Source organism: Lithobates pipiens, unplaced genomic scaffold (assembly GCF_037356315.1).
Source record: "Lithobates pipiens isolate NorthernLeopardFrog02 unplaced genomic scaffold, aLitPip1_a1.2 Scaffold_16, whole genome shotgun sequence".
Classification (NCBI taxonomy): Eukaryota; Metazoa; Chordata; class Amphibia; order Anura; family Ranidae; genus Lithobates; species Lithobates pipiens.
Window position 1 is genome coordinate 451,551,532 of NW_027507748.1, and position 12,422 is coordinate 451,563,953.

The 12,422-nt window shown below is 42.9% G+C and overlaps 1 protein-coding gene across 2 annotated transcripts in view; it reads right to left on the reverse strand.

Annotated features, from left to right (window-relative positions):
• SLC9A7 (solute carrier family 9 member A7) overlaps window positions 1-12,422 on the reverse strand; it is a 134,735-nt gene that overhangs the window by 85,289 nt on the left and 37,024 nt on the right. For both annotated transcript variants that reach the window (XM_077482799.1, XM_077482800.1), the window contains exon 2: window positions 355-554. In XM_077482799.1, the coding sequence (XP_077338925.1) occupies window positions 355-554 (200 nt within the window). The remainder of the gene's footprint in view (window positions 1-354; window positions 555-12,422) is intronic.

The window sequence follows — 12,422 nt, forward strand, 5'->3', positions numbered from 1 at the left end:
TGGCTCAATAACATTTTTACAAGGTGACCTCATCGGTGTGTGGCTCTCGATTCCTTTGGGTGAGAAAATGCAATGAGGGAGTACGGGGTCCATGAGTGTGGAGTGGTAATAGCTTTTGTTGTTCTAAAAACGGAGGGTACTTGCTTGCAAAGAAATTAAGCATTTGGGTTAGCATGATAGCCAGGAAATTAGCTTTTTAAGAAGGGAAGAGTAGAAAACACCACACACAAAATACAGGTTTCATTTAAAGTCACCACATTCTAACCTTCATTACTGGTTATACCAGCAAATAAGGTTATTACTACACGGCCAACCATATGTATTTTTTGTTTTAGGCAGGCAGGGATAATTTACCTTTCTTAGCATGTCATTCTGCTCCATATTATGGATCTTCTCAGGAATAATTTCACCCTTCAAAGTGTATTCAAAGAATTTTCCACTGACGTTGACTAGTAGTGTGGAATAAGCCCTTTGTTCTTGAGAGCAGCTGATGGTTTTGTCATTGGTGGTGGTAGAGGGAATGCCGTATCTTAGTATTACACCCACAATAAGCCCTAAAATAAAAATAAAAACATTATTATTATTTTGGAATTTCAAAGCCAGCTTTCATTTTTGGTTTGAGGCTGGGTTCACATTATTGAGAATTGGATGTGGGTTTCCACACATCTATTTCGCATAACAGGAGCATGCGACTGGCTCTCAATGGAGCCAGTTCACACATCTCCCGGGCAGCCACGGAGCGGATTGCACAAGGGTCCTGTGCATCTTTGGCTCGATTTTAGGTCCCAATTCCTCCCTGAAAGGGAGAACAGGGATGCACCAGAACCCTGCAGTGAACCACATCCGAAGACCGTGTGAACCCAGCCTAAATAGTTAAAGGGCTTGTGTCAATTGACAAATTCAGTTTGCTTTGAGCATTAGCTTGAAAGTCTTCTGGGACCATTCAGAATTTACTGACAGGTACAACAGTTAACATCCTTCTGACCTGCATTTAACGTGATTCAAGCTACTTTTGCAGTTATGTGGGGAGAAGCAGTTTTGGCCAACAAAAGCCTGGCAACAGAGGCATTAAAGCTCATACTGTACAGTATATGGCACACTTCATTTGCAGTTAGGTGAAGGAAAAACAGAGTTAAAAACTGGTTCTCATGCTATCCATGTTAGTACAATCAGGGGTAGGGAATAAAAAAACAAATAAAAACAAAAAACAAAAACACATTAAAGAATTATACTTTTTAACTACCAATTCAAAGATTTGGATAGAATTTTATTACAAACAAATCTAAATATGTACCCATACACAGACAGTACAATAGTGGCTATTCACTAGTGAATAATTGAATAGGGCATAACTTCCTTTTAACACAGAAAAGACGTTGACTTGTTCACTATGTGTGCACCAAATTATTCACAATCCTTGAAATTTTCCACATTCTGTCATGTTGCAACCAAAAATGTAAATGTATTTTATTGGGATTTTATGTGATACACCAAACACAAGGTGGAACATAATTGTTAAGTGGAAAGAAAAGGATAAACGGTTGTCAGTTTTTTTTACAAATGTGAAAAAAGCGTGGCGTGCATTTTTATTCAGCGCCTTTTACTCCGATACCCCCAACTAAAATCTAGTGGAACCAATTGCCTTCAGAAGTCATCTAATTAGTAAATAGAGTCCACCTGTGTGAAATTGAATCTCTGTAAAATACAGCTGTTCTGTGAAGCCCTCAGAAGTGTGTTAGAGAACCTAAGTGCACAAACAAAAATTATGAAGGCCAAGGAACACACCAGAGATAACGTTTTGGAGATGTTTAATGCAGGGTTAGGTTATAAAATAAATATGCCAAGCTCTGAACATCTCACTGAGCACTGTTCAATCCATCATCCGAAAGTAGAAAGATTATGGCACAACTGCAAACCTACCAAGGCATTGTCGTCCATCTAAAGGCCAGGCAAGTAGAACATTAATCAGAAGCAGCCAAGAGACCCATGATAACTCTGGAGGAGCTGCAGAGATCCACAGCTAAAGAGGGAGAATCTGTCCACAGGACAACTATTAGTCGTGCACTCCACAAATCTGGCCTTTATGGAAGAGTGGCAAGAAGACATTGTTGAAAGAATACCATAAGTAGTCCCGTTTGCAGTTTGCAAGAAGCCATGTGGGGTACACAGCAAACATGTGGAAGAAGGCGTTCTGGTCAGATGAAACCAAAAATGTAACTTTTTGGTCTAAAAGCAAAACGCTATGTGTGGTGGAAAACAAAGACTGCACATCACCCTGAACACACCATACCCACTGTGAAACATGGTGGTGGCAGAATCATGTTATGGGAATGCTTTTCTTCAGCAGGGAGCAGGAATCTGGTCAGAGTTGATAAGAAGATGGATGGAGCCAAACACAGGGCAATCTTAGAAATCATGTAAGAAAGATTTGAGCCTATGGTGGAGGTTCACCTTCCAGCAGGACAACACTACTAAACGTACAGCCAGAGCTACAATGTAATGGTTTAGATCAGGGGGTCTTCAAACTATGGCCCTCCAGTTGTTCAGGAACTACAATTCCCATCATGCCCAGTCATGTCTGTGAATGTCAGAGTTTTACAATGCCTCATGATGTGTAGTTTCGCAACAGCTGGAGGGCCGTAGATTGAGGATGCCTGGTTTAGATCAAAGCATATTGACATGTTAGAATGGCCCAGTCAAAGTCCAGACCTATATCCAATTGGGAATATGTGGCAAGACTTGAAAAATTGCTGTTCACAGATGCTCTCCATCCAATCAGACAGAGCTTGAGATATTTTGCAAAGAAGAATAAGCAAAAATGTCACTCCAGATGCACAAAGCTAATAGAGACATACCTGAAAACACTTGCAGCTGTAATTGTAATTGGTTCTACAAAGTATTGACTCAGATGTTGAAAACCATTGATCATTTTCCTTCCACTTCACAATTATGTGCCACTTTGTGTTGGTCTATCACATAAAATTCCAATAAAATACATTTATGTATTTGGTTGTAACATGACATAATATGGAAGATTTCAAGGGGTATGAATACTTTTCCAAGGCACTTAACTTTGCCTGTGCAGTCTTCAGGCAGATGTATGGAACTGTATTCAAAGCTGGCATACTTGTTCAATATCAGGCTTCATTCTAGGTTTTTCTTTAAAACGTAAAATCAAATGACTATGCACTATGTCGTTAAGCTGTGCTGTGCTGTGCTGATACGCCTTTTATGCTGATTTTATTTTTATGTTGATGTAAGCGCAGTTTGTAAGGGGGGAAGGTGAAAGTGCAATAAAGGGTATAACACTATATCAGATCCCTTGTGTATCCTTGCATGTTGATGCTTAATGAGGAGATTTTGTCGCTGAGTGGATGAGTGGATGAGTGAAGAGACCTGGAGGAGCAGAAAGATTGAAAGATCTAACATATAAAGCCTGTTTGCAGTACTGTTCTGGTAAGCGTCCAGCCATGGGGGATTGCACAAAGGTGGAAACTGATGGTGTAGGACTGTTACTCCTTGTGATTGAAATATATCTCCACAGTGGATGGCATCTCTTTGCTGACACTTCTACCGCTAGCATCTTCAATTATGGACTCTTACTAGCATGTGATAAGTGTGACGCTTATAATGTGATTAGTAGCGTTCTAAATTCGATTGTTTATTTTAAAGTGGTTGTATACTCATTTTTTTTTTTACTTTTACCTACAGGAAAGCCTATAATAAGGCTTACCTGTAGGTAAAAAAAAATATCCCAATATTCCCCTTTGGTATGCGCCGATGACTGCAGCGGCGCATGCGCACAAGGGGATTCTTGGCCTGAAAATCCGGCAGTGGCCGACCGGCCGGAATGAAATCTACCGTGCGCATGCGCGGGAGTGACGATATCGCGGCTCCGGCCACTCACAGCGCCGGAGCCGCGATACCCGGAAGAAACGCAGAGGGAGCATGTCAGCTCCCTCGGCGTGGATCGAGCCAGATGTCGGGGCCTCATTCGAAAGTATTTCATAATGAGCTAGTATGCGGTGCATACTAGTTCATTATGCCTTTTGCTTTGCAGGTGTTAAAAAAATAAATAATAATTAGCGGGTTTACTACCGCTTTAAAAGTGTTTTTCACTTTCTATAAGAGAGATCTGAGGTATTTTTAGATTTATATTGAGCGCTGTTAGCGTTTGATTTTTTTTAATCAACCACATTGTATACCATAGTCATTTTATTTATAATAGCTGCTGTAGGTGAGTGAGGAGTAATCTCTTCATGGTATCTGTACTCAGATTTTTGTTATAAAAGAATATTCCATAGGGCGCTGGGTTCAGGTGTATTTTTAATATCCCTGAAGTTTGTTGAGTGTAAAATCAAATGAAATGTTATAAAGGCTGAATCTGTGCAACAAAACAAAATGTGGAACTATTGCAAAATCTGGAAAACGTGATGATATAAATGTACAAAAACAGTAGACCCCCAAACTCCACTGACTTTTTAATACACATTTCTGCTAGGAGACTGCTCAGCAATGATAGACAGCCAGTAGAGCCCCAGGTGCTGTAGAAATACATGAAAACACTGATGGCTCTGCAGCCCAGGTTATACACACTCTGGTTGGCAAACCATGCTGAACTGGAGATCCAAAAATGGACTGCCCAATGTCCCACATTTATAGACATAAACATGTCTTTCAATAATTACACCAAATGTAAATCGGGACACTCAACTGGAAATCCCCTGAAATTCAGTGTCTTTTAATATTATACCACTTACACATTATAAAATGCCCCTGTGGACATGAGCAGGTCTTAGATTACAATCTGAAAGATGGTTTATTACACATTTCTGAAACATGATCATTCTGATCAAGGACAGAGAAACCGCACTTTATACAGTACATAAAAAATAAATGCCTTAGAAGATACACTTGAGAGAAACGATTAAAAAATATACAACAGGGGTAGGCAACCTTAAAGTGTTTGTTACCCTAAAAAAATAAAGCATAATAAATGCAACCTGTTCCCTTAAAGCATGTTATACTGCACAGTGGCTGTGCTGTGTAATTTGCCCCCCTGCATAACCTAAAATATCTAGCTGATCCTGCCTGGTTCTACCATGCCCCTGTAAACTGACCACTGAGCCCTGACACCATGGTCAGTTTACATGCCTCCGCCATCCGCAGCTCTCCTCTGCCCCTTCCTCTGCCTGTTAGCTTGTGGCAATGCCACTCTCCGCTCCTGCTGCAACAACAACTATAGTATATTCATGCCATCCCCTCTGTTAAATAGGGATGTGTGTCCCAGTGTCTGTGCTATATAAAGAAAAATGTATATTTTTACCTTATATCAGACCATCTCTGGCACTCACGTGACCGCTCAGCTATCTCTCCTCCCTCAGCCCCTCCCACTGTAGCTGTCAGCCTGGGAGAAGAGAGAGGCGAGTAGTCCCATGTGTGCCAGGAGACGCTCCGATATAAAAAGTTAGAAAGCGGAAATCTTTTTTATATAGCACAGACACTGGGACACATAGGGCAGAGGGGATGGCATGAATATACTATAGCAGATTAACAACCACTTTAGAGGTGGAGTTGATCTACCTTAACAACATGGGAGAAATCAAAGATCACCTAGCACAGTGTCGCTGCCCCACACAAGATTTAAACATCTAATTGCCATACTATAAGTCATTATCACATTCATTGCATGGCAATCATGAGTTTAAATCAGGTGGTGAGAAGGAAACATATTGCCTTCTCACCACCTGTCAAACACACTCGAATCGCTTTTCAGAGGAGCAGCAGTGCCTCCTGCACTTATGAATGAGCCCTTAGTTTAATTTAGCAGCAGCACCCTTAGGGCTCATTCACATTTAAAATGGGGGGGGGGGGGGGGGGTGGCAAAACCCTGTGGTTGAGTTGCAGTTTTATCAACCCCAATCTCTACCTCCTTTAGCTGCTGAGGGAGCAGCCAAAAAGGTGTACACAAATGCCGCAGCAGAAATTAGGCCCCCTGTTGCTTTTGGTGGGTGTGAACATCTGCCAATTGCAACCCATTCAAGTAAATGGGGCTCTCTGAGCACCCAGCAACTGCATGCTTCTGCAAGGTCCAAAGGGTTAAAGCAGGTGGTGAGAGAGCAACACAACTTTGCCTGCTTTAACCCCTTATTTGCTGCACTGCACAAGGTTGCAGGGCACTTGCAGAGTATCCTCATTCACTTGAATAGGTCACGCTTGGTGAGTGCTACACCCACCAGCCATCGCAGCTAAAGAGGGTGCGGTTAGTTTGGGCAGTGGTGGTAAAAACGCATCCTGAGGGTTTCCCCCCCCCCCCCCCCCAAACTGCAAATGTAAATGAACTCTTAATGCCTGAACCTCCTATAAGACGGTTTTCACATCGATGGTTTACCCACATCATGGGTGCAGCTGCAACTTTTCTGAGTGAGCTGCACTTTGCCATAGACTTGTATTATAGCCTGCAGGTGTGGTGCACTTTATGAAAGCACACCAAAACTTAGGCATTCAGGGGTTTTGGTGGGCTTTTTGAAAGTGCACCAGATCCACAGGCTAAAATAGAAGTCTATGGCTAAGTGCACCAAACCCAAAGCTATAATAGATGTTTATGGCTAAGTGCAGCAAACCTGCAGGAAAGCTACAGGTACACTGACTGCACTCATGGTGTGGATAAACCGCAGCACATCAGTGTGAAAGCAGCTCTATACTATTATGCCCAGTATATTGCTTCACACTGACCTAAAGATCTCCTTTCCTACTGCTGGCACCATTCTGGAGTCCACTAGCTGAGATAAGAGAATGAGTGCAGTTGGTATCACACTGCATGGGACAGTAGCTGGCACTACAGAGGAGGCATTGGCTTATGCGGCTCTTGCTCCCTACTACAGCTCCAACTTTACAAGTAGTCCCTCTGCATTGCACTCTGATGCTCTGAGATGGTGGGTCAGCAAGTCCAGACCGCGATCTACGGGTCACCTGGCCACAATCTAAAGTTTGCTGACCCCTCCATATCTATAATATTGTCTTTGGGGGAGCTGACAGACCAGAAATATAGCAGATATTCCCACAAGACATGTGAATTCTTAGCATTGTACACAACATACACCTGGGCCTTTTCATGGACTGTATGGCTCTCTCATCTTCAATCCTCTAGTCTCCTTCAGGGTTCATGTCAATGGGTGTTGCTTTTAAACACAATTTACTATTCAAAATAAAAAACACACATGTGTTTGAAGGGCAGACGCAACTTTTGGGAAGAAAAGGCTGCGTTTGACCTGCAGTTCAATTAATAGGACTCTAAGGATTTGCAGCACAACACAAAGCAGTTCAAAACAAGCCTCGAAACCATGTATACTGCTTAAAGTGGCTGTATAGTGATTTTTAGAACTTTTACCTACAGGAAAGCCTATAAGGCGGCTTACCTGTAGGTAAAAAAAATATCTCCTAAACCTATACGGTTTAGGAGATATTCCCCTAGCAATGTGCCGCTGATTGCAGCGGCGCATGCGCACAGGGGATTCTCGGCTGAAAGTCCAGCAGACGCCAGACCCTGGCAGAAAGAAATCCCCCACGCGCAGGAGTGACCGGAGCCGCGATACCCGGAAGACACGCCAAGGGAACATGTCAGTTCCCTCGGCGTGGATCGGGCCAGGTGTCGGGGCCTCGTTCTAAGGTAAGTATTTCAGAATGAGCTAGTATGCTGTGCATACTAGCTCATTATGCCTTTTCCTTTGCAGGTCAAAAAAAAAAAACCTTCAGTGGGTTTACTCCAGCTTTAATTGGAGTCAACAGGATTTCGATAAACTGCGTTTGACATGCATTCCAAATGCGTACAATTAATGAATAAATACAGAAAAAGTGCCTGATAACATAAGCCCCTTTGGTTATGCTTAGAATTAATTGAACTGACATATTACATTAAATAATAAAATGGTTAGACAGTAATGTATATACAGAATATAGGAAGTAATCATAATACAGAAAATTCTGAAAATTTTTGCTCTGTCATATCTGTAAGGGAACGGTTTATACATAGAACCCCCTAGTGCGTTTCTAATGCAGTATACCATTACATCAGACAGAACAAGCTTTAAGCTATGTAAATGTTTCAACCTCCCAATGTTTTCCTAAGTTACCTTCTGCATCAGGTTTTGCCGAATAGGATATGTTCCCATTAAGAGGCTTTGAACTGTGCATATTTAAAAAAAAATAAGTCAAGTGGACATCACATGGAAGGAACCGTTGTAGATCGGGTTCCATAAATCCCACAGGCAGTGGGTGAAGGAGCCTCTAAAATCACCTTTATATATAGTCCTTGAACACCATCAGGGATCTTATATACCAAATATGCCGATTATGTTAAAATTGACCACGCTCTGTAATTTTACAAAGAATTCTTTTTCCTTGGAGTGGTTTATATTAGCAGGTTTTACACTTGACTGAGCTGCTGTCAATCATCCTGACAAAGACAGGCCTGCACAGACTGCAGATCAGTTGGAGAACACAGCGGTTACCACTTCTGCTTTGAAGCATTGGTGTCCTTGGAACCAGGGGTAGTTCGGGGAGGGGGGGGGGGGGGCAAAATGCCCTGGGCAGAACAATTCACTGGAGGGATGGGGCACAGATGAAGTGGCGGCAGTGTGCTGCACCTGTAAAACCGTCTGCAAGATGTGCAAAGTGTGCTTCTGCACCCGGCACACGCCCTTCATCTGCATTCTCTGTCAGTGCCAGTGGCATATCATCCATATGTGAAGGGTGTTGACTGCATATGGGCTCCAAAGAGGGTCCCACTGTGACTCACCCTGCACACACGGAAGATTGGCCCTCAACAGCCAGGGATGATCGGTGCAGCGGGGGGACAGTTGCAAGCACCGATTTCTCTGCATGGCTTTTCAGAAAGCTGGCTCTCCTTTCCATGTCTGTCAGCTAAAATGCCATACAGGGAGATCGGTGCTTGTAACTACTTTCCCTCACTGCACCAATCCCCACCCAAATGTCAGCCGTGTCCTCCGGACCCCTGTCGTCCTCCCCTTGTTCGCACCCCCACAGCCGGCTTGCCTACTCCCACCAGCTACTGTGGGGTATTTGTTGGGATGGAGAGCGGAGGAAGGGGCCAAGAAATAGGTCATTTACCGGCTCCTTCCTTTTCTGAATTGGACACAGTAAGAGATCGCTCATGTCCTGTAATAACTGACCAGAGTAAATTTTATGTTACTCTGCTTAAGTTTATGAATGAGCAGGAGCCTCTGTCCATTCATTCTCAATGCTGTCCTCAGTCTCTTTCTCTGTCTCAAAGGGGAGATGTCAGAAGTCTGTTTAGACCCCTGATCTCTCACCAAAAGGGCTGATACAAAAAGGAAAAAATATTACAAGATTAAATTGTAAAAAAGTAATAAAATAAATGAAGATGGGTAAAAAAATAAATAAAATGGTAATATAAAATGAAAAAACTACTGACACCATCTCACCCTACCCCCGTCTCCCCAAAAAGCATTGTAAAGAGAAAAAAAAAAAAAAAAAGAAGTATATATATATAATTTAAATTTTTATATATATATATATATATATATATATATATATATATATATATATATATATATATATATATATATATATATATATATACACACATACACACAAAAAATGACACCATACACCATCTCCCCCACAATCATTGTGAAGAAAAAAAAAATTAATAAAATCGGAACAATGGCGATAAAAAAAAAAAAAAATTAAAAAAAAAAAAACACACACACACACACACACACACACACACACACACACACACACACACACACACACCTCAACTCCATACACTCCACAGTCCTCTCCTGCACATAATGCCCACCACCATACTCTCCTGCACATACTACCCATACACTCCACGCCCCTCTCCTGCACATGCTACTCATCACCGCACACTCTGCACTGTTCATTTTCCATTTAAAATGACCACATTCTGCACTATTAAAGTAATCTCAGACTATTAAGCCACGCCCACTTTATCAATGCCCGGGGCCTACTTTTAATCTTGCCCATGGGCCCACTCATTTCATGATACAACCCCTCAGCATGCTGCGCTTCACACCCACCATGGAAGCGCCTAGTTGTCCCGGTGGTCTGACGTCACTCACGGCCGGAGGACTCAGAGGAGCGCATAGAGCTGCTGCCGGCGCTGCGACCTGGAGGAGCCTGGCTCTAGCTTGAGTGTACACATTGTGTATACTTGCTCTGCAAGTAAGCAGAATAGCAGATATTTTTGATTGCATCTCAGATTAATAAATGAGCTGACTGGATTGGGAGAGGGGAGGTTAATGACCAATGTTATTGAAAAGGTGAAGTACAGCCAAAGCTCATTTGGCTGTACTTCTCCTATGGGTCACAGAAGTGCAATTCGTTTTGCACTCCTGTGACCCTTTTTCACCAGAGAACGGTCTGAAGTCCGCTCTCTGCATGGATATCAGTCCAGGCACAGTGTCATCCCGACAATGGGAGTCGGGATCCGAAAGGTGCCTGGACTGACACCCCGCTCAGCCAGTGGCTGAGATGGCTGCTCCACCCCTGTCACAGCTCAGTGTGCCAATGAGCGAGGAGGGAGATGAGCAGAGAGCTGCGACTGACAGCCTAAAGCTCTCTGCTCACGGAGCTCTAAAAACCGAGAAATTGGCAGGGTTAGATCGCTCAGTTCTCAGTGTAGAGGCGAGGGGGGGGGGGGGGGGGGGCATGCTACATCTACCGAAGCAAGTTAAAATCTGCCAAAGAAATACCCTTTTAATTTATGTAAAATGCAGCATGAACAGTGAGCCGTGAGCGGTCCTTGCAATGTCTGTAGCCGCCCAGACTATTTTATAATAACTTGATTCTTAATGACTCACTGCTATGGTGGATTTGATTTAAATCACTACTAAAAAGGCTTGATTTAAATCAACACGATTTAAATCAAAATTTTTAAAGAGCAACTGTCATCTCTGTCCCACAGCAGCAGCTCCTCCTCTGACCCGCAGACATTTTGATTCCCTTTAATGGGACAGCTGGTGATGCGGCAGTGGCAAAACAAGGTGAGGGATGTGGTCTCAGCAGGTGAGTGGATGCCTGCTAACAGGCGCTGCCATGATGGATCTGAAAAGACAGGTGCTCTTTAAAATTTAAGGAATCATTCTTGCTGGTAGTTAGAATCTTTAATATTTGGAAACAAATATGAAGGTTTTCTATTTAGAATAATCAGCTGTCAGGTTAGTAAAACAGCGATATACAGTTTGTAGTGTACATAGATTTGCAAAACAATGGGATAAAGGAATATTCCTTAACTTTGTTTTATCTCATGGTTACTGTGAACTTGTGTGAATGCATCAATGTAGTGCATGCTTGAATTCACTGAATGAGTTTACCAAAAATGTAAATATTGCAGAATATACAGCCTCATGCTACATAACTAAGCTCGAGAGCTGCAACTAACGATTAATTTGTCTGTCGACTAACCTATTGATTATTTTTTTCGAATTGTCAATGACTATCCGATTTTTTTTTTGATTTTTTTTGATTTTTTATGAATCTAGTGTTTTTTTTTTTTGATTAGCTAATTAATCCTTTGGATAACCTTGAGAGTATTGTATGGCATTGGCTGGTATGGCATTGGCTGGCAGAGTATTGTATGGCAGGGCATTGGCTGGCAGAGTATTGTATGGCAGGGCATTGGCTGGCAGAGTATTGTATGGCAGGGCATTGGCTGGCAGAGTATTGTATGGCAGGGCATTGGCTGGCAGAGTATTGTATGGCAGGGCATTGGCTGGCAGAGTATCGGGCTGGGTATGGAGGGATGGCTGCTTCCATCCGACCTCTCCCCTCCACTGCACAGATCAGTACAGAGAGGGGAGAGAGAAACCAGCGTCATGTCATGACGCCGGTTTGTTTACAAGTGATCGCTCCGTCGGAGCGATCACATTGTAAACGCCTGGGTGTAGAAAGATGGCCGCCGCTTCGGAGCTAGGCCAAAGCCGCGGCCTCTCCTAAGGCCGAGATCGCGGAGCGCTCCGCGGCATATGCCGATCTGAGTGGGGTGACCCATTCGGATCACGGATTGGTGATGATCCGTTGCACCCCAAGGGACGGCAGCACGGAGGGGGAGAAGAGAGTGGGGAGAAGAGATAGGGACAGCAGCACGGAGGACAGCAGTAGATACTAAGCACTGCCACTGTGACGCATCGACAAAGAAGAGCTTCCCCCTAAATGGGTGGGATTTTAAATGACCATCGACACCGGACACAAAAAGACAAAGTAATATACAATTTTTATTGTTATAAATTACACAATGTACATAACATCACCAGGGAGGGCATGTGGGCTAAATAATGTCCTTCTGGTCTATCAAAAAACAATCACATAAACAAGACAAAATATGGTTGGTAAAAATGCTTTTCCTATATCAC